Genomic DNA, 23,601 nt, shown 5'->3' on the forward strand with positions numbered 1-23,601 from the left:
TACCCTTCAACTATTTGAATAGTATGTCAACACGTCGTAATATAAAACAAATTGTGATCCGCTTTTAATCTTTGCTCCCTCAACCTGGTAGCGTATACAAGTTTAAGAAATCATTTATTCGTTGATTTATCACAGTTTGGCAATATTCATTCCTCTCCTATATGGCTATTTGGTGGGATTTTTCAAAATGTTTAAATAACGGATTTTTAAAGAGTTTGTAAATTGTATTTAATAATTTGTTCACATGTTTCTAAGAATACAGTATGACTTTTCTTTAGATCGATTACAGGTGGGCACACACCTCATTTGCATATTTAGAATAACTTAAAACATGTCGTTGTGCTAATGACTCATTTATCGCTAACTCCTTGCCATAATTATTGATTTCTTTTTCCAAATTTGCATAAATTTTGCATAAATTTTTTAGGAATGTCTGAATCTAACTCCTGAATAAATTGCTTTGGTCTGTGAATAAATGTTATGTTTTATTACATTTTTGGATAAATATGGATAAATATATTCGTATTCACAATCACGAAATTGAGAATAAGTTTTAGGAGTGAAGGTGGGGAGCAGCGAACTAAATGTTTTTTGATGCATAATTCATGAGCAGTCTTGGTGCATGATGGGAATTTTCATCATTAGCAACCTCCAATTCGGGGTACACTGTTCTTTTATTTACTGTACTTTCAATTCTCAATTTTGTAATCTTTCAAATTACCAGATTGACTTAAATATAAAAGTTAGGTTTGCTACATAGCACCATAAACACATTATAAACAAATAGTTAAATAATGACAGTGCTGAAATGGAAATAAGATGTTATAATCATATCAGACATAGCCCTTTTTAATTCACTTGCATGAAAAATTGTCTCTTGGGATTCGAACATGCGACCTCTCACTGTCAGGGCGAGTGTCATTTCCATTAGACCACAGAGACCTAAAGGATATACATGCAGATTTAACCCCAAGGCACTTTCTCTCATACAACTGACTTAAACGCTCACACAAATATAAGTAATTTTTTTTAGGTTTTTAGAAATAACTCAATTGACATTAAGCTGTGAACCATTTTTTGGCATGTTAAAGTTTAAAGTGCATTATAGTTTTTTTTATCAATAAATAAAAAGAATATATTTTTGTTAAGTCATGTTATACTGCAAGGAGAGACAAAACCAGGAAAGAAAGAAATGAATATGATTTGAAACTGAGTCAGTTTGATTTGCACTCCACATTATCTCCATCTGGAAGTGTTCATGTGGTTAGTTTCCGCAGGGAGTGATTTTGGCCTGACCTATACATGTCTCGCTGTCATATGCTTGATGAAGCCATCAAATATTCGCTGTCACAAACCACCAGACTTACCCCTGAATTTGTCCTGCTGTCTGCCCCAGCCTAAACCAAAGGTTGCAGATAAGCCGGATCACAAGATTATAACCCACTTGGGAAATCCAACCATCTGAACCACAAATGAAAAAAAAAATATCTTTAAGTTATCTTTATCTTTTTCAATCAGTGTATGACTCAATAACAGAATGTGGTCTATCTACAATAGGGAGGGGAAGTATTCTTTGACATACAAACAGATTTTTCAACAAATATCGTTGTTAGCAGGAAAGTGAAAGCGTAGCGTATGCTTGTAACGAGCGCCAGTGGGAATCCTCGATTGCTTCCAGCACAGTAACGACAAAATCAGATTCATACAGCTTTGGGATGTTTCCTGCTAAATTGATATCATTAAGCGATTGTAATGTTTTCTCACTTGCCGATATCAGGTTGTTTAGTATGTGCAATGGTCTTTTGAACATGTCCTTATTGATGTCTGGGGATCCAACTAAAGACCTGTCAAGTGCTTAGTTTTTAGTGCAAGCTTTGCTACCAAATCGAATTAAAGAATTTGAAAGTTAAAATTACAGACACCCTTCAGATGAAATTGATTTATCCGATTTATGTGTCTTTGAGAGAGAAATTTGAAATGATTTCGTGCTTCTTTGATTTTCTTAGAATAATTGCAGTCAATTTATGAGATTATTTATAATTTGGAGATTCATTTAGTTTATGAAAGTAACTGGATTGAAAATTGCCAGAAGTATGGCAGAAAATGAATTATTTTAATTTGAAAACAATTTTGTGGTTAGAAACACAAATGAAACAATCTATTAATTTTGAATAAAAATGATCAAATTTTGGTGGGTGTGTTTTTCTAGGCATACTCTATAAAAACACTCTGATTAACGAGTTGTGTTACATGTCCGATTGAAACTTAAATTTTGTCATAAGGTGCCAGAGACGTGTATCTGCTGTTGATTTACAGCTGTTTTCAAATCGTAACAGTGCTGTTGGCACATATATCAAGCAATAACTTGTTACTCCTCACTACCACATTTCAATTGTTTTCACATTGTAAACCGATGTAATTGAATTGTCAAGAGGTGTTTCAGAGCTCGTTTATTGAGAAAGTTGACCAAGCAGGTTAGCAACAGTGAACTGTAGTTATTGCAATCATCTGTTTTCCATGATAGTTCATCAGATGGAGAAAATAACCAATTAAGTTGGTGGAATTTGACCATTGTGAAAGGTCAAAGAGGAGAAAATAGGTAATTTAGTAATTTTTGATACCTGGCTCTCATCACCAACACTATCCCATATAGCTTTTCAAAGTTTGAGGCTAACAATAACATATACCACTTAAAGAAAATAATAATATTTATTACATGCTACCCTTGAGGCTAAACGCTTGTTAACTTAATATTGATTTGGAACTCAGTGGCTAAATTTCATTGACCATTGCTTGCAGTTGGTCAAGACAGACCAATTGGCCAGTGTCACTAGAGATCGTCTACCAATCTGACGATAGTCACCTGCGTGGTCAATTGTGTAATCTGACCGGTTGTGGGTGACCGGTTTCAAAGAATGATATTCCTAACTCAATATTTTAATAAAGAAGTTAAATAAAGATTGTTTTCTTTTAAATTTATAAATTTGATCATCTGAATTTTGCTAAATGTGGACGAATTTTTTAATCAAAAGGAAATTGAACTGGAGCAAAAAGTGCACATGAATTGTAAAGTACATTAGTAACAAAATCTATAAAATTAAAAACTATTCAAATGGAATATGTCTATTCTGTTTTGGGAATTTAAAAACTTAAATTTGAGAATTTAAAATAGCCACAACTCAGGAGGTTCAGTAAAAGTAATATGAGGAAATACACAATGATTTATGAGATAATAATGATATTGAATATGGTACTGTCCAGCGTGATGGATGACTACAATAGAGATATTTTATTAAACTGTCTTCCTATGTATGTAAAGGAAGCTGACAATGATATCCATGCCTTTATCTTAACCCTTCTGAATAAAACATGTAATAAACACTATAGTAATCTCATAATTGATATTTTGATGGACATTACCATTACATAGTGTGGCATGCTTGTTCAAGGCCTTTGGTTATAGGGTACTATAGCAAGCATATATCATTGTTATAAATGAGGTTATAGCGGTGATGAGATACTCTTCCAAAAAATAGAACTGTCTGGGTTGGAGGCTATTACCCTCACTCATGTCATCCAGCCACCAATATATAATATTGGTTTATGTAATTTATTACATGCATCCATTTTCCAATTCAAATATTTTGGTTATTCATTTGGAACAAGCTTATTATTAACCTCTTGATAAATATGGAGATTGTACAAATCAAAGAGAATTCGTGATACTGGGTCTGTGAGGTAAACAAACGAATACAACATTGCAACCTAATACCTATCACCGGGTACCTTCTTTTGCAACCTTAATAATTTCAGTAGAATGGTTTGTTTTTTCTGCCGTTGCCGCTAATCAAATTGCATGCAAGTCTAGTAATTATAGATTATACTCTTTCGTCTATAGCTTGTATTCTCTAAAAATGATACATTTGTTTGTTTGTCTTGTAAGTACAGCACGTCAGGAGAAACCAATAATTATAACAGATGAAATTGAATCTGATAAACGCTGGGATTGTGACATATTGGAGCATACTTCCAAATCAGGTCTTTCTTCTAATTACACTGCTGGCAGACGTACTCAAAATAACATCATCATTGCTAGATGATGTCTGATATAATATCTGTGATTTTTAAAAATTTGTTTATACTGTTTTGTATATTTTATGCTTTTCTTAGTTTTTATTTCTTTTGTATTTTATTGTATACGATTGTTGCCTTAAAGGAGTTTCCGCAAGAACCAAATAAATCTGAATCTGAAAAAGAATTGTTATCAAAGTTTCATTTTACTCTGTATGATATTTCAACATCACTATTTATAGGCTATCTATAATTAGTTTTAAATGTATGATAAGACAAAAATAGACAGGAAAGGCAAAGCAAAAAAAATAACAAATATACAAAATATAAGATGCGAACAAAAAGTAAAAGAAAGTAGGGCCATGGGACTTGTTTCCAGTGTGGTCTTTAAATAAGTGTTTAGAACAGAAACACAATGACATAAGCTGCTAATGGTGTCTCGGATAACAACAACAAAATCTAATAGTATTACTACACTAAGAAGCAAATTCACTTCAAAGAATTCATCTAAATTATTACTTTTCTTAATCATGAACACAAATCCCTTCAGGTTTCCATCAATTGTCCAATTTATATTAGTATTCAGGTGTAGGATATCCATTGAAATTCGCTAATGATTGTGCCGTGTTGTTTTTTCATTCAACTGAAATATTTATACTTGTCTAGTGGCTATTTATGGACGTACCTCCCAAACATGGCTAATCTGAGTCCTTGTTTCTGCTACAGGCTCAACTGTGGCAATTTTCATTTTACGATTTCCTAAACGTAATAAACTTTTGTTTTTGGATTAGTGGAGTGTTGTTTTTTTGGCGTAGCTGTTTTGTCCTAGGTGGCAACTACCCAGATGTCGGAATGATTCCTCAGGCAGTAAAGAATGCTAACGCCAGTCAAGTGGAAACTAAATTGTTGCATTTGAGTTTTTGTCAAATTACTAGTTAATATGTCAATCAAAAGGAATGACCCCTAAAAAAAAGCATCGATTTCACCATCAACAGTAAATCATTCGTAATAAACATACGTATTAATTACATGCAAGAAGAGAACCACAAAAGCAACTCAGTTTTATCAATGTTGATTTAGTTTCGCACCGCAAGGTCGGGTTTATTTCTTCTAATGCTATCGTCTTATTTATCTTGCCAGTAACTTGAATCTGTCTTAAATTTTTTCTCATTCAATGTCTTATAAAACAACCTGAATTTAATCCGCCTCAAAGAACAGTTTCAATATTTGCATAATGCCATTTGTTGTATTTGACAGAGATTTTAAATAAGGTAGTGGCTACAATTAAATATCCTAATTATGCATCATTCATTGGTTAGTCACATGACTTAATATTAAATTTGCATAAATTGATTTACATTAAGTATGTTTTTTTTATTTTATTTATTTATATTTTATTTAGGATGAGAAACTACTTTTTTTTTTAACTTGGCCTAATATATATTATAAATATATATTGTACTCATGATGTTTTATACTGGAAAAAATATATATATTATTTTTATGATAACTGCACAATAAAAAGATACTTTATAGACAAAAAAAATCTTAGGAAGCCTTCTTTTAATTTATTTCTTGCAGCAGCAGGCCAGGAAGACCACCAAAAAGAAGCATGCCTTTTATGCTGAGCCCTCCATTGCACGCCCTCACGCACCACGGAGCCGACATCAAGAAATCAAAATACGAAAGTGATTTTCATAACGGTAAGGGACATAATTCACATTAATTGTATGTGATGTGTGTGTTTCAGTTTGCTCGTTTTTCTATCATCAGTAGTTCGTGTTTGAATGTCGCATTCCCGCAGTGGCTGTGACGGGAGAATGCCGGCAATCAGACAACTGGTAAACGGAAATAAGATTACGAAAAGAAAACCCAAGACCAACGAAGGGAAAAAAAATGTTTCTTTCAGTTGTGACTCAACTTCGACATCTTTGTCACCTGATTGGTATCTGGCGTTAATGTAATTGTGATTTCTAGTTTGATTCTAAAATGTCCTTTGAATGTGTGTTATCAAGTATGACTACATTCTCGATTCAATGTTATCGAGTCTACGTTTTTGAATTTGCATTCACCGTCAATTTAGATCTCTTCCATTTTACCAACTAACTGTAGTTGCTATTTTTAGCTGTCTCCCAGATATTTACCAGATTTAGGTCAGTTTCATTGTTAAAATACACAAGTATATTTTCCTTAAAAAGTAAAGTATATAAATATAACTATATAGCATTAAATGAAGTGAAAAGAAAAAATGTATCACCTGAAATTTTTATCAGGTGTGATGATCCAAGTCCTCTTAGGGCTCTATTGAACAATCCTCATAACACAATCCCCATTGCATGGTCTGATGGTAATGCTATTGCACTGTCATTGCATTTTATATCACACTGCATATCCGGTGTTCCCACCCAAAATACATTGTCACTATGGCATTCGATGTTATACTATTGAATAGTCACTTAGCAGTGCCACTAATATTGCACTGTCTCTATTGATTCATTTCTAATTGCTCTATAATATTACTAATGAACCATTAATATCCTACCTTTTCTTATTGTACTATTTCTCTGACACTATTGCACCTAATCTGAGTGCAATAGGCCTATTTAATATATTCTATTGCACTACTGTTCCAATAGTACAGTCTGTTCTGTATTCAATCTGTTGCTATTATACTATTGCCTTATCACACTGGGACATCTAATCCCATTGCACTATCCCTATATTGTAGTATTATTCCCATCCCAATACACTATCTTTATTCCACCTTTCTACATTGTTACTGTAACTCCAAAAATAGAAACCTTAACTTCCTTTGCACATAATAGACCGCCACAAACATATGACCCAAGGGAACAAAGTAAAATTATTTCTTAATTAATCTCCAAAATAATTGAATCCCTAAAAATCAAATTATATAGTTGCCAAGATTATTTTTATACATTTATTTGTAGATTTCTCAGTGGTAATAATAATTAATTATGATTTGGTTTCTGCCATATGTTGATTACTATGCTAATATAATTCCTGCTATTTTTATAGGTGTAGAACTGTCTACACTTTAAATAGAATGCTTATGTTTAATTGCATAATTATAACCTAAATTTAATTGTGATTTTTTTTTATTCTTAAAAGTGAAAAGAATAAAATTAGGCAGGTGCTTGCTATTGAGTCTTAAATTATTTTCCCTTCCAGGCACCAGCATTTCTTTGTTCTGGACCCATGGCCATTTAAACACTCTTCAAGCTAAATTTACTTCTATCCCAAATAGAAAAAAAAAATTAACACTCCTTAAAAAAGGCTTCGCATGCAATTGTGGACAAAAAAATTAAATCTGTTAAATAGATCATTTTTAAATCTCACAAGGTCCTTCCTCTATAATTGAAAAGGTTTATTTGTTTAAATACGGAAGACCTTGTTTAATATTGTGAAAGATGTGCATAGGAAGGCCTTATTAAATTATCTTAAAACACTAGTACTTTAAACAAGAATTAAATAATAAAATTGGATATAATTTTTTTTTTACTTATCAATTCTTGCATGCAATAAATGTTTAAATTTTAATTAATGTTTATATTTTTATATTTATTGCATAGACCCTTAGATTCGCTGGTAATTAATTTGAGGGTTTTTGTAGTACGATGTCTGCAAATCAGTGAAGACGTAATTTGTATGTCTGAAAGTTTCTTTGAAACAAGTCAAGTTTTAATTAAATACTGAGGAAGGCTGTTTTCAGAATTTTCTACAGACATTCTGTAACCTATTCATTCCGAATGCAACAAATGTCTACTAAATTGAAGCTGATAGCATTTATAATGATGGGAAAATGAAATTAAATCTAGATCTAACTTAGTTTATTTTACAGACGAATGAAATTAATAGCGCCTCTTAAATTTCATGTATGTAAGCTATAATGATGGTAAAATGTAACCAAATATTTAGATCTTATTATCGATTAAATTTTAGAAATAAATGAATTTAAATCAACATTAAACAAATATGACGACATAAAATAAATGAGACATTTAAGCCTGACGGTCTAGTGTGTATTACTTTCGTCTTATAAAAGAACTGTCTATTTCACTTGTTAGTTTACTAAGATGAGTAAACGATTATTTTTCTCTCAACTTTAAAATACAACCACCATACACACAAATAAAATTAAATGTGTTGGGAAAACTTATTTAACAAGATCTCCCGGAAATGGCCTCTTCGAACTTGGGACTCCTTATAATGCGGTGGCAGATCAAAGTACATTATGATGAATGTGATGATAAACATGGTTCTATTTATTTGGTCAAATAGTGTATGTTTATTTTTTTTAGTGTATTGTGCATTAATCTTAAACCAAAGAAAATCGTTGCAAATCAGATTGCTTAGAGTGTGTTGAATCGTATCATCATATCTACCGGCATATATAACTGTGCTAATAATGTGTTTGATAGTATTACTGATACATGGTCACTCGGATAAATATCAACAGAGAAGTGTTTTGCAGATAACAGCAGACCATATCCTGAATCAATGTATTTGATGGTTATTAATAATCTTAAAATCCACCGTGATATGTATTATTCACGATAAGATTGGTATGTTCGCGCAAATGCTAATCTTAGGATGAATAATTAATTGATTTGTCGTGTGTGTTTTAATCAAAGAAGGACCAGTGTGCGATGAATGTTTTAGAGACAATTATATTAAATTGGTTTAATACGAAGGATGTTATTAATATGATTAATTTGATTGTCATATCTGTGCAAGTTTAATTGTCGTGAGTGAAGGTTTCTAGGTCAAATTTGAAATGGGTTTAGAATTGAATTATCAGAATAAGACGTTTGGGATATTAAATAAGAAAATATTAGGCACAACAAGATTTTCTCTTTCCCATCTTAGTTGAGTCAAAATTTGTTGGTGTATAGAAATGAAATTAATATAAGTTCCGGGTTAAATATTTCATTTTTGAAATGTCAGTTACAAACATGTTGTCTGTAGTACATATAAAAATATGTAATATATAATAATTAAGTTAGTCCAGAATTTATAAGTGACATTGTGTATTAGATTCTTTTTAATAATTTTTTTCAGGAGCTTTGAGTCCCAAAATTCACGGCTTTTCTAATGGATATGGGGCGATGGTGTCCTCACCGTACCTTCTCACTACCCATCCAGCTTTCATCCCTGCATCATTCTCCATGGCATCCCGAGCGAGTTTGATGGCGCGTGGTGATGAGCCGATGTCGTTGATCAAGCCTCCGTTGAGTGCATCCGGAAGCGAGACGTCAGGCAGTCGTGAACACTCTGGCACCGAGAGCGCTGGTGTCTCCCCACGAGATGAACTCAGCTCAGATGTAGCGAAGGATCTTAGCTCACCACATAGTGATGATTCCGCGCTGTGTAAAGACAGACGTAGCGAACATAGCGAGATGATCCACCGTGAAGCAATGGCAGCCATGGAGGAAAGTCTTGGTAAGTGATTCCTACTGTTGATTCCTGTCTGGTCCTACCATCATAAATTTGGTGTCTAGGCCAGCCAATATGCCTTCATTTCTTACTGTGTGTCTTGTATATATCTTAATTCTGGTTTCCTTAAAATCTGTACACTAGTGCAGCTACTGCAGTAAAAAAACTGTAATGGTCTCAAACATAATCGAGAAGGCTCCCCGATATAACCAGCCAATCAGCACCACCGAAAGCTATCGGCGATAGCATGTAGCGATTTTATAGAAACCAAGCCTTAAAAAATTTTTTTTTAAATCATGAGCATGAAACATGATTTTTTTTTTTTTTTAGGATTTGCTTTATGTTCCTTCTTTTTTTCAGTTTTCAATCTGTTACTTTTAAAACCTTTCATTTAATTTTTTTTATTTTTTATAACTTAAACATTTATTTCTTTTTTCTTCTAATTTATGTTTTCTTTTGCCAATTATATATATTATTCATATCCTTATTCAATTATATATTTAATAGTTATTCTCATGAAGATCTCTTAAAATATTTTGTCTGTTGAATCACTGATTCTTATAATTTTCTTGTCGGTTAACGATAAATTTCATAAATAAATTCTTAGTCATCTCTGTTAATTGACCAAATTTTGAACTCAAAATTATTTTAGTTTCTGAATGATTAAAAGTGTCTTGTATCAGTTGAAACCCACGAAAATCCAATTAAAACATGAATTAAACCCCGTTAATTTTACGAATTTACATCTACTGTAATCTGGAATATATATTTCATTATATAATTGACAGATTATTAATTTACATAACGTTTTAACATGAGACACTTTCTATTTATATTAATCTTCGCAATGTGGAGTGAACTACATGAAACTTTTTTTGCCGAGTAAATTACAATTCCGCCACATTCTTGTTATAGTCGGTTTTAAGTATATGAAAATGATGCCACTATTCAGTCATACCGGCATAAGTTTATAGGTCACTAGTGTCATCTGATTGCGTCTTTGTTTCGCCAGTTCCATTCGCAAAAGGAATGGGATTGATATTTTAAAAATGAATTAATCACAAACAAGCGTTGATTCAGATTTGAGTCCTGAAAGGCAACGGAACATTGGTACGACTGTGAATGGCAGTTTGCCTTAGTTTTCTGTCAGCGATTCTATTAGTCGTATTTGAGATATCAATCAACTGGACGGACTTTAGGATCAGCTAGTACGTGTAATGAAGCTGTCATGTTATCAACTGCCAAGATTTTTTAATATGCGGTCATATGTATAATCAGTCAGTGAAGGGCAGCACTATGCATTTGATGTCTCAATTCATTAACGTTGAATTTTAATTTGATACTGTCTATAATTTTCTATTTTTTTAGCGAGCTGTGTAGGTCACTTCCCCCATATCTCCACTTATCTGTTTTCCTTTTGATTCGTTGAATCATCAGGCCTCGCTTTTTTTTACTAGCCATCTCTCATTCGTCTGCTAACTTACACTGATGTTAAACGTGTAGATTTATTTTTATTGCTTTTTATTGGTCAGATATTAGCATAACTTTTCTGACCTTAATGAATCTTCCGGTGATCGTTTTTTTCTCTAGTCATGTCACCTCCAAAACATCCCCAATAATTTAACAAGCAATTCGTTATCATCCTTGAAGAATTACAGATGAAATAAAATGCCTTAATTAGGTCAATTAAGGAAGTGTTTTTGAGAGATAAAATTTTAAAATTTAAAAAGGTGAAACTGAAGAAAAACAAATCATAGTAATATAACTTTCAACAAAAAAATCCAATAAACCATCAGAACTTTTGGTTTATTATAATCTAAAATGTTAGAGGTGGATTATAGTTTATAGCACAAAATTATACTCTAAATACAAAATATTTATTCTTGAGTTGAATATTTATTCTTGACCTCATGATCTAAATGTAATTGAAGAAATTGGCTAATACATATAAGATAAACTACATAACAAATAATATGATAAAAAAAATTGTCAAATATGATCTAATTTTTGCATCAACTTTCTGCATTTCTTGCATTTTTTTTGTTAATGAATGGCATTTATATTGTATATATATTTAATATCCTATTTATACATTTTAAATCAACAGAATGATCATTGACTTTTAATGCATAATAAATGTATGTTGAATAACTTTTAAATATATATTTTAAAATGTAAAAGTTATTAATAAATTTTTAATCTGATAAATAGATATAACTATATTTTAAATGATTAAAAATTAAATACAGATAATAAAAAGATAAAAAACATCATAGATGAAAAATGGAAGAAATAGTAGTGATTATTATTAATTAATTTCAACTTTCTTAAAGGCAAAGTAATAGATTTAATAAATTGTGTAGCACATGTTAACATTTTAAATGGGTATTGTGTGTGCTTAATGAAATAAAGTTATTGTTGTTATTATTATTATTAATTTTAATTTTGATCTTTGTTAAATAGTAAAACGACAAACTACAATTTTAATATAAATTTTATAATGAAAAATTTAAATTGAATCTAAAATAATTATGTTAAAATCACCTTCACCCAAATATCAATGTAATACTGCATTAGATTGCTTGTTATTACATTGTACTTTATCATCACTCAAATCATTCAATCATTTTTTAAGTGCTAGTATAAAGTGGCTATTTGCGAAAGGTCAGTGTAGTTACTGTGATACATATTAACCATCTCCAGTGGTCAAGCAACATTGGTTAGTTATTTATTTAGATTAGGTAGTAAGTTCAGAATTATAATTATATTGGTTTTAACTGAAAGAATAATTCATTTTCCAATTAGATGTATATATTTCATTGTATTTATCAGGTCAAAATTTGGATTGAGTTCAATATAAATCTTTAAATACTTAATTAATGTGGTGATTTTTATGTTATCATTTATTTGTTATTATTATTATTATTATTAATTAAAAATTCATTCCTTATATTATTATTATTATCATGATCACTTTAGCACTCATTAATAATAAAATTTTATTATTGTAAGTGTTAATACTATGCATATAATTAAAATTATTCTTATTATTATAATATTAATTATTATTATGATTATTACCATCGGATAGAAAACTACCCTTGGTATCATGTAATGTAATTTGACAGATATTTCCTGTGTGTGAATGTAAGTCAAGATGATAGTCAATGGACATTAATTAATTGTGTGTGAACACAAGTCAAGTAGTTTGTTAAATTAATAGACACATATTTGTGTGTGAACACAAGTCAATATGGTTGATACCTTAAATGGACACACATGCGAAATCAAAATGGTATTAACCTGGAGCTCTATGAATGACGCAATGGGAAAGCTTGCTTATTATTAGCTGACCTGTGCATTAATTTTTACCATTGTGTTTTCCCAAAAGATGTCAAAATAAACAGCATTACATTTTCTGCCTGTCACATAATTTATTTTTCTAGCAATGATAGTTTAAACCTTAGGTGATGTTTTAGCCTCTAGGCACAGGTGTAATGAGGTCGTTCAGGTAGACCTGATATGTTTGCCGATTTCAATTAATGATATCATCTTTGATTCAGTCATGGGAACCTCCACCACAAAACTCTTCATCTTGTGTCATTTTCATTCTGAAGGGTAACACAATATAGACATGTGTTTGTTTCCATGGAAATGTTGTTAAGGGTAACTGGTCTAATTGGTGTCAATGTCCAGTTTCTTTTTCATGGTGCATGGCTATCAAGAGGATCATTTGATTATTTATTGTTTAATAATAAAATTAAATTCATACTTTAAAAATGGTAAAGCATCCAAAGCATCAAGTCATTGTAATTCTTAATACAAATATTAATAATATTAATATAAATATTAGTATTAATAGGTAATAAGGGGCATTGTTAGTCCATACAATTTTTATTCAGTGTTTTCTATAATGGTAAACATCAACAGAATCATTGATTTTGTGGTAGGCCCATATTTAAGATTTTTGTCATGAAAAATTATCCCAGTGGAATTGTCATTGATTCCTGGTATCAGTCTGTATTCTAGTTGCCTACTGAACCATTCTAAGTTAGATTTCGTTTAATTGGAGCTTTTCTTAATGAAATCTGAAGATTAATGGAGTGACCGAGATGGCGAATGTAAGCAAAGTAGGCGAGGATGAGAAACACATTATAACTGTCACCAGGTGATGAAGATGAGCAGAAGAAACAACAACAATCACAAGTCCACAAGTGGTCATACTTCAAGGAGAAGATTACCATTTTACAAATTTTACATTTGATTGCAATGAACAGTATCACTGTTAGCCATCTTGACTTCAAGGATGGATGCACTTTGACATCACCATAGCAACATATTGATGGATTCTGGGAGGTGTCCAATTCTATTTTCAGTGGGATATTTTTTATACTGATGAAAAAAAACCCAGTGAATTTTTAAAGATTATTTCAATAGGATTGTGACAAGTTTTTGGCTAGCCATTCACCATGGTGCTTATATTATAATTAAGGACAACTGTAGAATCTCAAAATACTAAATCACATGCTTACTAATTCTGCTTAGGGCACTGCTAATTTTTATACCATCCCTGAGGGCGCTGTCTACAATTCTAAGCTTAAATTTTAGCCTAAAGGCCATGTTAAGACTTCACTCATAATTCACCATGGGAATTAATCAGTTAGCTTTCACATTGTAAGAACACAATATTTCTTTGATTCAATTTTCTTTTCTCACTTACCTCTTATAAAGTTATCTAAATATTATGCAGAACAGAGACCTTTTATATGATTTAGTGAATACCAAATCCTAATTAACGAGATGTAGTGTAATTAACCTAATTAAAACAGCTGCGATTGCATTCAAACTTAAGCAGTAAGTGATGCGAACAATTTAAATGAATATCAAAATATTTTTTATATAAATTCTAATAGTACTTTATCGAAATGATCACCAGTTTCATACATTATCAAAATCTGCCTTTTAATGCGCAAAATTATTTAAAAAATTATTTTCCTCTTATAATAAAGCCTATTGAATATTAAATCAAATTGTAAAATTAAAAACTTTTGTTATAGTAATTAATGAATATTAGTAAGTAGTGCTGATTAAATTTAATTCAGTATTAATTCAATAAATAAATAATTTTTTGGATTTAAATATCTAGCCAGTTACAGGTCAGAAAACATTTTGATAAATTGTAAAAAAACATTAATAACTTCCATATCCCAAAAGAAAATTTGATTTCTTAACTTTATGATATTTATTAGGTTTGATTGTTACAACTTAGAACATACATAAATGTGAATGAGTCACAGTTTTCGTGGTACCATTAATCATGGGATGTAAAGATAAAATAATTGGCTAAATGATTAGAAGATGTTTATAACATTACACAGTAGTAACATTGTTATGGCGCAATTGCTCCGGGCTGTAAGCCTTCCATCAATCACATTAGTCTGCATGTTATAGTCACTCGTCGCTAATGTTTTGACCCAGGATGTGGGCGGCATCTACATCGGTCATGTTTATGTATTTTATGTGATGTTAATGACATGACTGCTGAAGATAGATATAGGCCTGCTGTTAAGCTTACAGTTATTCTCACAATCTGACACTAGTCTTATAGTCACCCAGTGAGTTCCTATACATCTAATTGTTACTATATACCCTACGTGACAGATAGACAGTCACAGATTGGCAATTCCTTTTTTGTTTTTGATAGCCATTGAAGTATTAATAGTTTAACCCAACAAAAAAACATGACAGCATGTCATGTGTCAACCACTTCTAGAGTTTACTTCAGCATTTTAGAATTTCCCATAATTCCCTAGTGACGTTAAAACAATGATAAGATATTTGAAAGTAAACCAACCTGAAAGTATGTGTAGGATAAACACAATTGTAATTTTGCTTCTCTGTGCAAAAGGTTACTCAAAGAGATTTCACCAAAAACTGGGTGATGATTAAGTTTACTTCAGCAATTGCTAACACTAAGATGGACCTATTTGCATACATATAAATATCCAAATGTGGATGCATATGCAAATTAAAATCTAACACATTTGCATATAGATATCTTTCTGATGCTACACTGTATGTGATAATTTGTTATGAAGTCTTTATAACAGCAGTAGATGTTTATATATAATGTATATAAGAATGTTTAATTACATTTTTCTTTTATTTTTCTTTATATATTCTGCAGCTCACATTCATAGTAAGCAAGAGAATGGACTGTCATCAATGGGATCCACATTGCAACCACCTGTAGCCCACAACTCCTACCATTCCAAAATGCCAACCCCTAGTAAGTTGAACAAATCAAACAAAGATACTGTTTTGTGACGTAGTGGTTAAGGTACCCACCTTGGAATCCCAAAGTCCTAGGTTCAATTCTTTCACAAAACTCTCACTATATATATACTGTCTCTTATAAGCTAGGTCAAACAGGGTTTCGGGGGTTTGATGAATTGAAGTGCACAGCAGCACTTTTATGGCGATAATATAAAAAATATCTTCCATTCAATCTTCTGTGTACTTTGTGTACTTCAGGTAAAGTTTTTTTAGTGAAGTGAAAAGGTGAATTGTTCAACCTGAATTTTATAGACAATCAATTTAATTGTTCAATGAATTTTATGCAAATTTAGCCACATTGCGGTCGGAAACCATTTGCAATGATGAGCATGTTATATCCAGATATGTCAATTACCCATGTGAATCGAAAAATCAAGGAAAGAAAATAGGAAAACTTATGTGCTTAAAGTTGATGAACTCGATGTAAAACCGGAACAGCCTTGAAGAAACCTTACCAGAAAGAAAATCTACCGTGATCTTTAAACCACAGATGTAAAAATCACCTGTGATGTCTATTGTTAATTATCTTGTACAAACATCTTTGCTCGTATTTAAACCCTTATGCCCCCAATTGAGCCAATCGTTTGCGTCGTTGAGCCTTCTGTTCTTCCCGTTCAGATCATAGATTATCACCTGTTTGGTTTAAACAGCTACAAGGAATTCTCCTATCGATAAAATTTACAACATATAAATTATATTTCGATGTTATTACCTCGAATTTATGAGAGGGAAATTGGAAACCATATTTATTCTATTGTATTTTATTTCTTGTATTTTTATATCTTCTAGGTAGTACTACCCATAAATAATTCTTTAATATGTATGAGATAAAATATTGTAGATAAATATTAATGTGAGTATAATAAGTCGTAGATAATCAATAGTTACAGTATAAAGGACATATTTTTTATCTTTTTATTATGTAAGATCCTTGGTTTAAATTAATTTCACAAATTTCATAATAGTAATAATAATTGTGAAGCTTGTTATAAAATGGATATATATTCACCGGCATGTTCTTCAACGAAGATAAAAAAATCCACTATGGAAAGAACAAATAACAAGTACCGTTGTACATCGAAATTTAATACAACAATATAAATTGATATTTTTAAAAAAATGCAAATAGAAAAATTTAAAAAAAAGTTATGCCATAATTACAGTATTTATGAGTAACTGTTAATCATGTATATGATTAGACATTGAATTAGGTTAATATTATGTACATTATTTATAATTTATAGGTTAATAACACAAACTAAACTCTAATACGGCACTGTTAAAACTAATCACAATATAAATTGATAAAAGTAAAAGATAAAATTCAAATAGCCAAAGAAAAAGCCACTACAGTTAACATGTGCTTATTAATATATAAGGTTAAATTATAAGGTTGATCATTTGTAAAATTAATATTTTGCTGTTATGTATTCCCATAATTGGGTACTACAAAATTCCAAATTTTCTTTTACTCTGGTATTAAGGAATCAAGGAATATTTATTGTTGACAATACAACATCATACAATCAAAATTTGGATCCAGGTGCTTAAGCAATAGGTTAAATATACATAAAGATAAAACTAAAAATTAGGCTTAATATCAAATTATTTGTTGATCTAGTTTTTATCTAATATTTGTAATGTACACATTATGAAATATCATGCAACGAACAAGTTTTTAGTATAATTGCCCAGTACAACTTTATAAAAACAAATGAATTTGCAAAATTCTCTGATGGCTAGCCTTGACTGGTCATCCTTTTGTGAACTGTTGAGTGATGTGCTTTATCTCCATGTCACAAACTAAGCAGTGTCTTCCTACACCAAGGCTTCTTGAGTAAAATCTTTGTATTTACATTAATTCATTAATAAATTTACTTTTACATTGTAACTTAGGATAGTAATTTTTTTAACACTGATTCATGTATGCAAAAAAATTATATAATTGTAAAAAACCATATTGCCTTTATTTTGATTTAATTTATTATTAAAATATATATATATATATATATATAAAAAAACAATAGTATGTTTTTTTTATACCAGGATGAATGTAAAGTTAATTAGATAATTACATTCTTATGAGTAATAATAATTATTTAAACTATATACTCTTAATATAATAATGATATTGTTCACAACAATATTTTTGGATAATTTTAAAATAATTTATCCTTTCTTGGTACTTAAATTATAGAGGGCAGCATTCATATTTTTAATTTTGGTCTTTTCAAGAACTTTGATTTTTGTAGACTTCATTTAAGGATTCGATATTTTAACTCTATTTGCAGCAGGGGATGCCAGTTAAGGGGCCGGGGCCAGGACGAAATCTAATTTTCTCAGGATATAAGTGTATTTATTAAACTTAGAAAGTAAATTGTTATTTTAGTTTGTAAATTGTTATTTTAGTTTGTATATTAACCTACTAAATCACAATCTAAAACCTACTTTGCTTTTTTTTCTCTGTCATACCTAAAGTAGTAGAGAGTTTTGTTTTTTTAGATTATTGTCCTTTTCCTTGTTTTAATTCAACTCATGTATTTCTAAAGTAAATATTAAAACAATAAAATCAATATAGTCTGGACCACCATCATAACAGAATCTTTGTTATACTTAAGCAGAAACTTAATTTGATGAAATGAATTACTTTTGTGTGAATACCTATGTGTAACATTAGCACGCATCCCGTGTAATATCCATTTAAGAAAAAACAGACATTGTAGAGGCCTATAGCACTATTGAGATATTTAGCAATGGTCTGTGTGCATGTTCACATGGCGCGGCTTAGCTGATCCACTCTGTGGCGTTGCGTGTATCTTTACTGCCTGCGTAGATATTGTACCAGATTTTAAAGTCAGGCTCCGGTGGAAAAAAAATTTTTAATATGTTGTAGAACTGATTTTTCTAAGACAGAAAAAAGTTGTTTGACGAAAAACTTTGGAACGGTGAATGAGATAACAGATTTTTTAATATTTCAAAAACTGGGGGAATAAGGAGTAAAAATGGGCAGTTACACCCCTTTTTCCCCCAGTTTTTAAATATTAAAAAATCTGTATCTCATTCACCGTTCCCCAGTTTTTCGTCAAACAACTTTTTTCTGTCTTAGAAAAATAAGTTCTACAACATATCAAAAAAATTTTTCCCTCCGGAGCCTTACTTTAATCAATGATTCTATTCGTTTGTCTAATGTTGAATGTATCTGGGTAGGAATTTAGCATGCATCCCAAAAAAACTTTTGTATGCCCATATATAGTCATGATGTGCCTATATATGGTCATGATGTGATGTCATCATGACTATATTTAGGCATGTCACATGTTGTCAAATACAATTTGGTTGTCTGGACAGACCTTAAGTTAGGTAATAATAATTATTCATCCATTTCTTAGCAAATATTCGTTATTTTAAATTGCCAACTAATTATTATTATTATTATTAATATTGTTGTTATCTTTATTTAATATTGTTGGTTGATAATAATTATGATATTCTATGGCATGATCTATCATAAATCAAATTACAATGGGGTTATATTTCATAAATGCTAATAAATATTTGGTCATTGGTAAACAATGTTTTGTTAATATTATCAACACAATGCAATTAGGTTTAGTTGGAGTATTTACATGTTAAATAAACAAATGAAGATTAGTTAATTAAAGTTACACGGTCACCGAAATTGGATTACATTAAATATAAACCTAGAATCTTAATTTATTCAGTTTTAATAACATTTCAAATAAACATACAACTTCGTTGATCAGGTCACAAAAGAAAATATTAACAAGAATTTCCCTAGATATTAAATAAATGATCCTCATCATATTAACTATGATTCAGAACATTTAATACAAATTTAATTGAAATTTAAAGTTTTCAATATGCTAAATCAATTGAGATTTGAGTTATTTTTTCTGTTTCTATTATACTACAGTACATTTTATAGAAGAAAAACTAAATGTTAAAGTGTTCATAAACATGTTATCTGGAAGCCACTACTTATAACAAGCAATCACGAAACAGAGAATAAGTTGAGAGGGTAGAGGAACAGCAAGCAAAATGCTCTGTGATGCATAATTCATGAGCAGTCTTGGTGCATGAAGGGAATTTTCATCATATTAACTGTGATTCAGAACAATTTATACAAATTTAATTGAGATATAATGTTTTCAATATGCTGAACCTAATAAAATTTATGTTCTTTTTTCTGTTTCCATCATACTACACTACATTTTATAGTAAAAAAGTGTTCTTAAACATGTTATCTGGAAAGCACTACACAACCAAGCAATACTTGTTAAAGACCACATATTGTTTCTGATTCAACCTTTCTACTTTGCCTATAATACGATTAGAGCAATATCCAGACCATAGCTATTTAATATTCAAATCAATTACCGTTGATACAAAAGTGTTTATTATAACTCAATCAGATTTAATATTATCACTACATTTGAAATGAAAACTACTACAATATTTGTTTGACCATTCATCTTCCTAATTCAACCATAGCTATTGTTATAAGAATTGAAACACCATTTGTTATAATACTTGGAAGAATTTCATCTATTCTTTAGTTAATTGAAATAATGTTATGTTTTAATTTAAACCTACCTCATTAATTAGTAGGTATACATCCTTAAATTGAATGATTAATAATATATGAATGATTAATAATATATGAATGTTTAATGTACTTAATTCATAAACTAATTTATAAATACATATTTGTAATGTTATTTAAAGTAGAATTAGCTATGGTCCATATACTAATTATATAAATACATATTTTATATTCATAATCCATTATGTATTTAAAGTAGAATTACTTGTGGGTGGATAATACACATTAAGACTACTAGATTATTATCCTATGTTTATATAAAGAGGGTTAACTATGACAATAGCGAGTTTATCGTTGAAACAGTCCAACGCTAAATGTTGGCCCATTTCCTTTCGGCGGGAATAATCATGTATTGATAATCACGAAATGTACTATTGCGGTACTATCTCATTTTAACAGTCACGCGTCGGCAGATTGAGATTACATTAAATCAATGGTTTTCCTGTTTGTCGCATCTTACTGCAAAAACATTTCCTGAATTTTACATTTGATTAAACACACAAAACTGTATAGCACTTACATCTGGTGGTAATTGTTAGTTTTTTCCATATCTCTTAGGAGTTCCAATTGTTGTATGATAATTGAAAATGAGGTCCCAGGAAATACTTCTGAATATAAATGAGAAATCTTTAGTAAAGATTTCGATCTGAGTATGAAGACGATACCACATGTTCAGTCACCCGACGACCTATTTAGGAATTAGTTTGTTTTTACTATATTGTATTGTGGTTTTCCTAATGGTAGTTTTCATATATATCCCAGCCTCATAATATTTCATATCCAGGTGTTTTAAAAGACCCTGGGGATTTAAGGAAGAATTTTAAAAGACCCTGGGGATTGTTGGAAGCAATACCAGCAATGTGTAATATGATTTATCAGCACATTTTTTGGAATCTACATTCGCAGAACTATTAAAATGTAATTTGGGGGAAAATACCCTTTAAACTATACTGATTAGTTTTAATGATGCATTTTTTTTTTTTTTTATATATTTGCAGGATGAATATCAGTTTAATTCCTATTGTCATGAGGTATCATCTGTCCTATACAACATGTCATGACTTACTTTGTAGGATCTTTATTTTTTGCAGAAAAACAAGAAACAACAGCATATTGAATTAAAAATACAAATCGATTTCTTTGTCTGTGAAAATCGGTATCTTTCTGTCTGTTACATTCTGCACAAACGCCTGGTGTGCATCAGGTCGTCAACAATATTTAATTACATTTTAAGATGTGTAATAGCACCCCTCAGTTACACTTTTTAACACATAGCGTTTTGTTGACATGTTAATATTGCTTGCTAATAAAAATACAAACATTTATTAAATCTGAAATATACAGTATTTGTATGTTGCAGAATTATTGACCTTTTTATAAATTATTATCACATATTATAAAACATTATTATATATTTTATTACTTTGAAAATACACTATGATTATTAATGACCTAAACAAAAATATGTATATATTTGCAAGTAGTTTTTGGATATATTTAACAAGGGTGGGCCATTAATCAAAACTGATTTCAACCAAGTCAAGTTGTGAAAGATTTATATTTTGCAAGGATTGAACCAACAATGATTTGAAGGTGTGTGCCTTACCAAACAAACCAAAGCCCCAATTAATTGTTTATTGTTATCTATATTTCCATTATAATTTATGGACATTTAATGTAGGCTTATGATCTTCACCCACCTAAATTCTTTGATATTAGAAAGCATAAGCTAGACAAGGCTTGCTTCTAGGCTCAGAAAATATACAACAAAAAGACAGGGAGCTCCCCACCCAGGGAAAATCTCTTCCCTCAGTATATGCAATACAGGAAATGATCAGTTATAGTAAAGAAAAAACCCAGCTCCCAATGGACCGAGAGGGAAGTGAGTCGATTGTCATATCTGCTCCTTTAAACGAAACTGGAAACTTAAGAATTGAACGAGAAGCTTCCCGTACTGTTTATTGAAGTATAATGAAAGCGATGTGTTGTACATTTGAAAAACAATAATTGATCAGTGAGTTTCACATGATATGTGTTAGTTTGTGCATCGCTGCATCACTAAAACGGAAGCTGCAATTTAACCCATTTTTGCAGAAATATTTCCAAGGTTGACCTGGGGAAAAATTGATAAAACACCAAACAGACAATTTATGAAATTGTTAGATAATGTTGCACAATATCAGTTTTAGCAAAAAACGATAAGCGATAAGTATTAATTAATATTTAATCAATTATATTATAATATTCTCTAATTTTTTAGGAGTACCCCATCCAGAACCCATGGAACGACACGAACGTCACCCAGCGCACAATCTGATGGATATGACGGAGACTTTAACATCACAAGCACCCTCACAGATTGAAACACTTCTCACCAATATTCAGGGTCTGCTGAAGGTTGCCGCAGACAATGCTAAGCAACAAGAAAAACAGGTGCATCTTGAGCGGGGTAAGTTTTGTTGGTGGTCCTTCAAGACTATAATAGGGGGCGCAGTTATTTTTAATTTTATCGTCCATTGCAAGAAGACATTCAGTTTTTATTATTGGAAAACAATAAAAACCAACATCTTGATAAAACTCTTTGAACAAATGGGGAGGGTGGAACTAGAGAAGTTGTAGACATTACTCAGATTTCGACACCTTTGATGCATTATTTTGGGGGCATCCATGACAGACTACATGGCCTGACCTCTTCGGCTAAATATGTGTGATCCCAATTAACCTTTCCGCACATCTAAAGCGAGTATCACATCCAGCTCTCCATTAATCGAAGCTTAACATATGAAATGTAACAATAAATGGAAAGATAGATGCTGCCGTGTCAAAATGAAGACGTGTGGACGTGTGTGACATGGTTTATTTTCTGTCTTGTTGCACTTTTCAAGCACATTTCAATTTCAAACAGAAATAACATTCTGTCTGCTGATATAATAAACTGGAAATATATAAAATTGAATTGCTTAATTTGTATACTAACATGCATATATGTAATACATATAATGTACATATACATACATTAAGCATGGCTTATACATATTATATACCTAAACATTATGTACAATGTATATGTATATACTTATATACATTATGTGTTAGTTTGTAATTCTTCAATA

General features: G+C 30.7%; 1 protein-coding gene across 2 annotated transcripts in view; it reads left to right on the plus strand.

Annotated features, from left to right (window-relative positions):
* Positions 1–23,601, plus strand: part of LOC117108120 (dachshund homolog 1-like) — a 68,488-nt gene that overhangs the window by 29,409 nt on the left and 15,478 nt on the right. For both annotated transcript variants that reach the window (XM_033250065.1, XM_033250064.1), the window contains exons 2-5: positions 5,653–5,774; positions 9,154–9,534; positions 15,716–15,817; positions 22,749–22,937. In XM_033250065.1, coding sequence (XP_033105956.1) covers positions 5,653–5,774; positions 9,154–9,534; positions 15,716–15,817; positions 22,749–22,937 — 794 coding nt within the window. The remainder of the gene's footprint in view (positions 1–5,652; positions 5,775–9,153; positions 9,535–15,715; positions 15,818–22,748; positions 22,938–23,601) is intronic.

This window comes from Anneissia japonica, unplaced genomic scaffold, assembly GCF_011630105.1.
Source record: "Anneissia japonica isolate Jap-2015-1 unplaced genomic scaffold, ASM1163010v1 scaffold288284_len1145801_cov181, whole genome shotgun sequence".
NCBI classification, from domain to species: Eukaryota; Metazoa; Echinodermata; class Crinoidea; order Comatulida; family Comatulidae; genus Anneissia; species Anneissia japonica.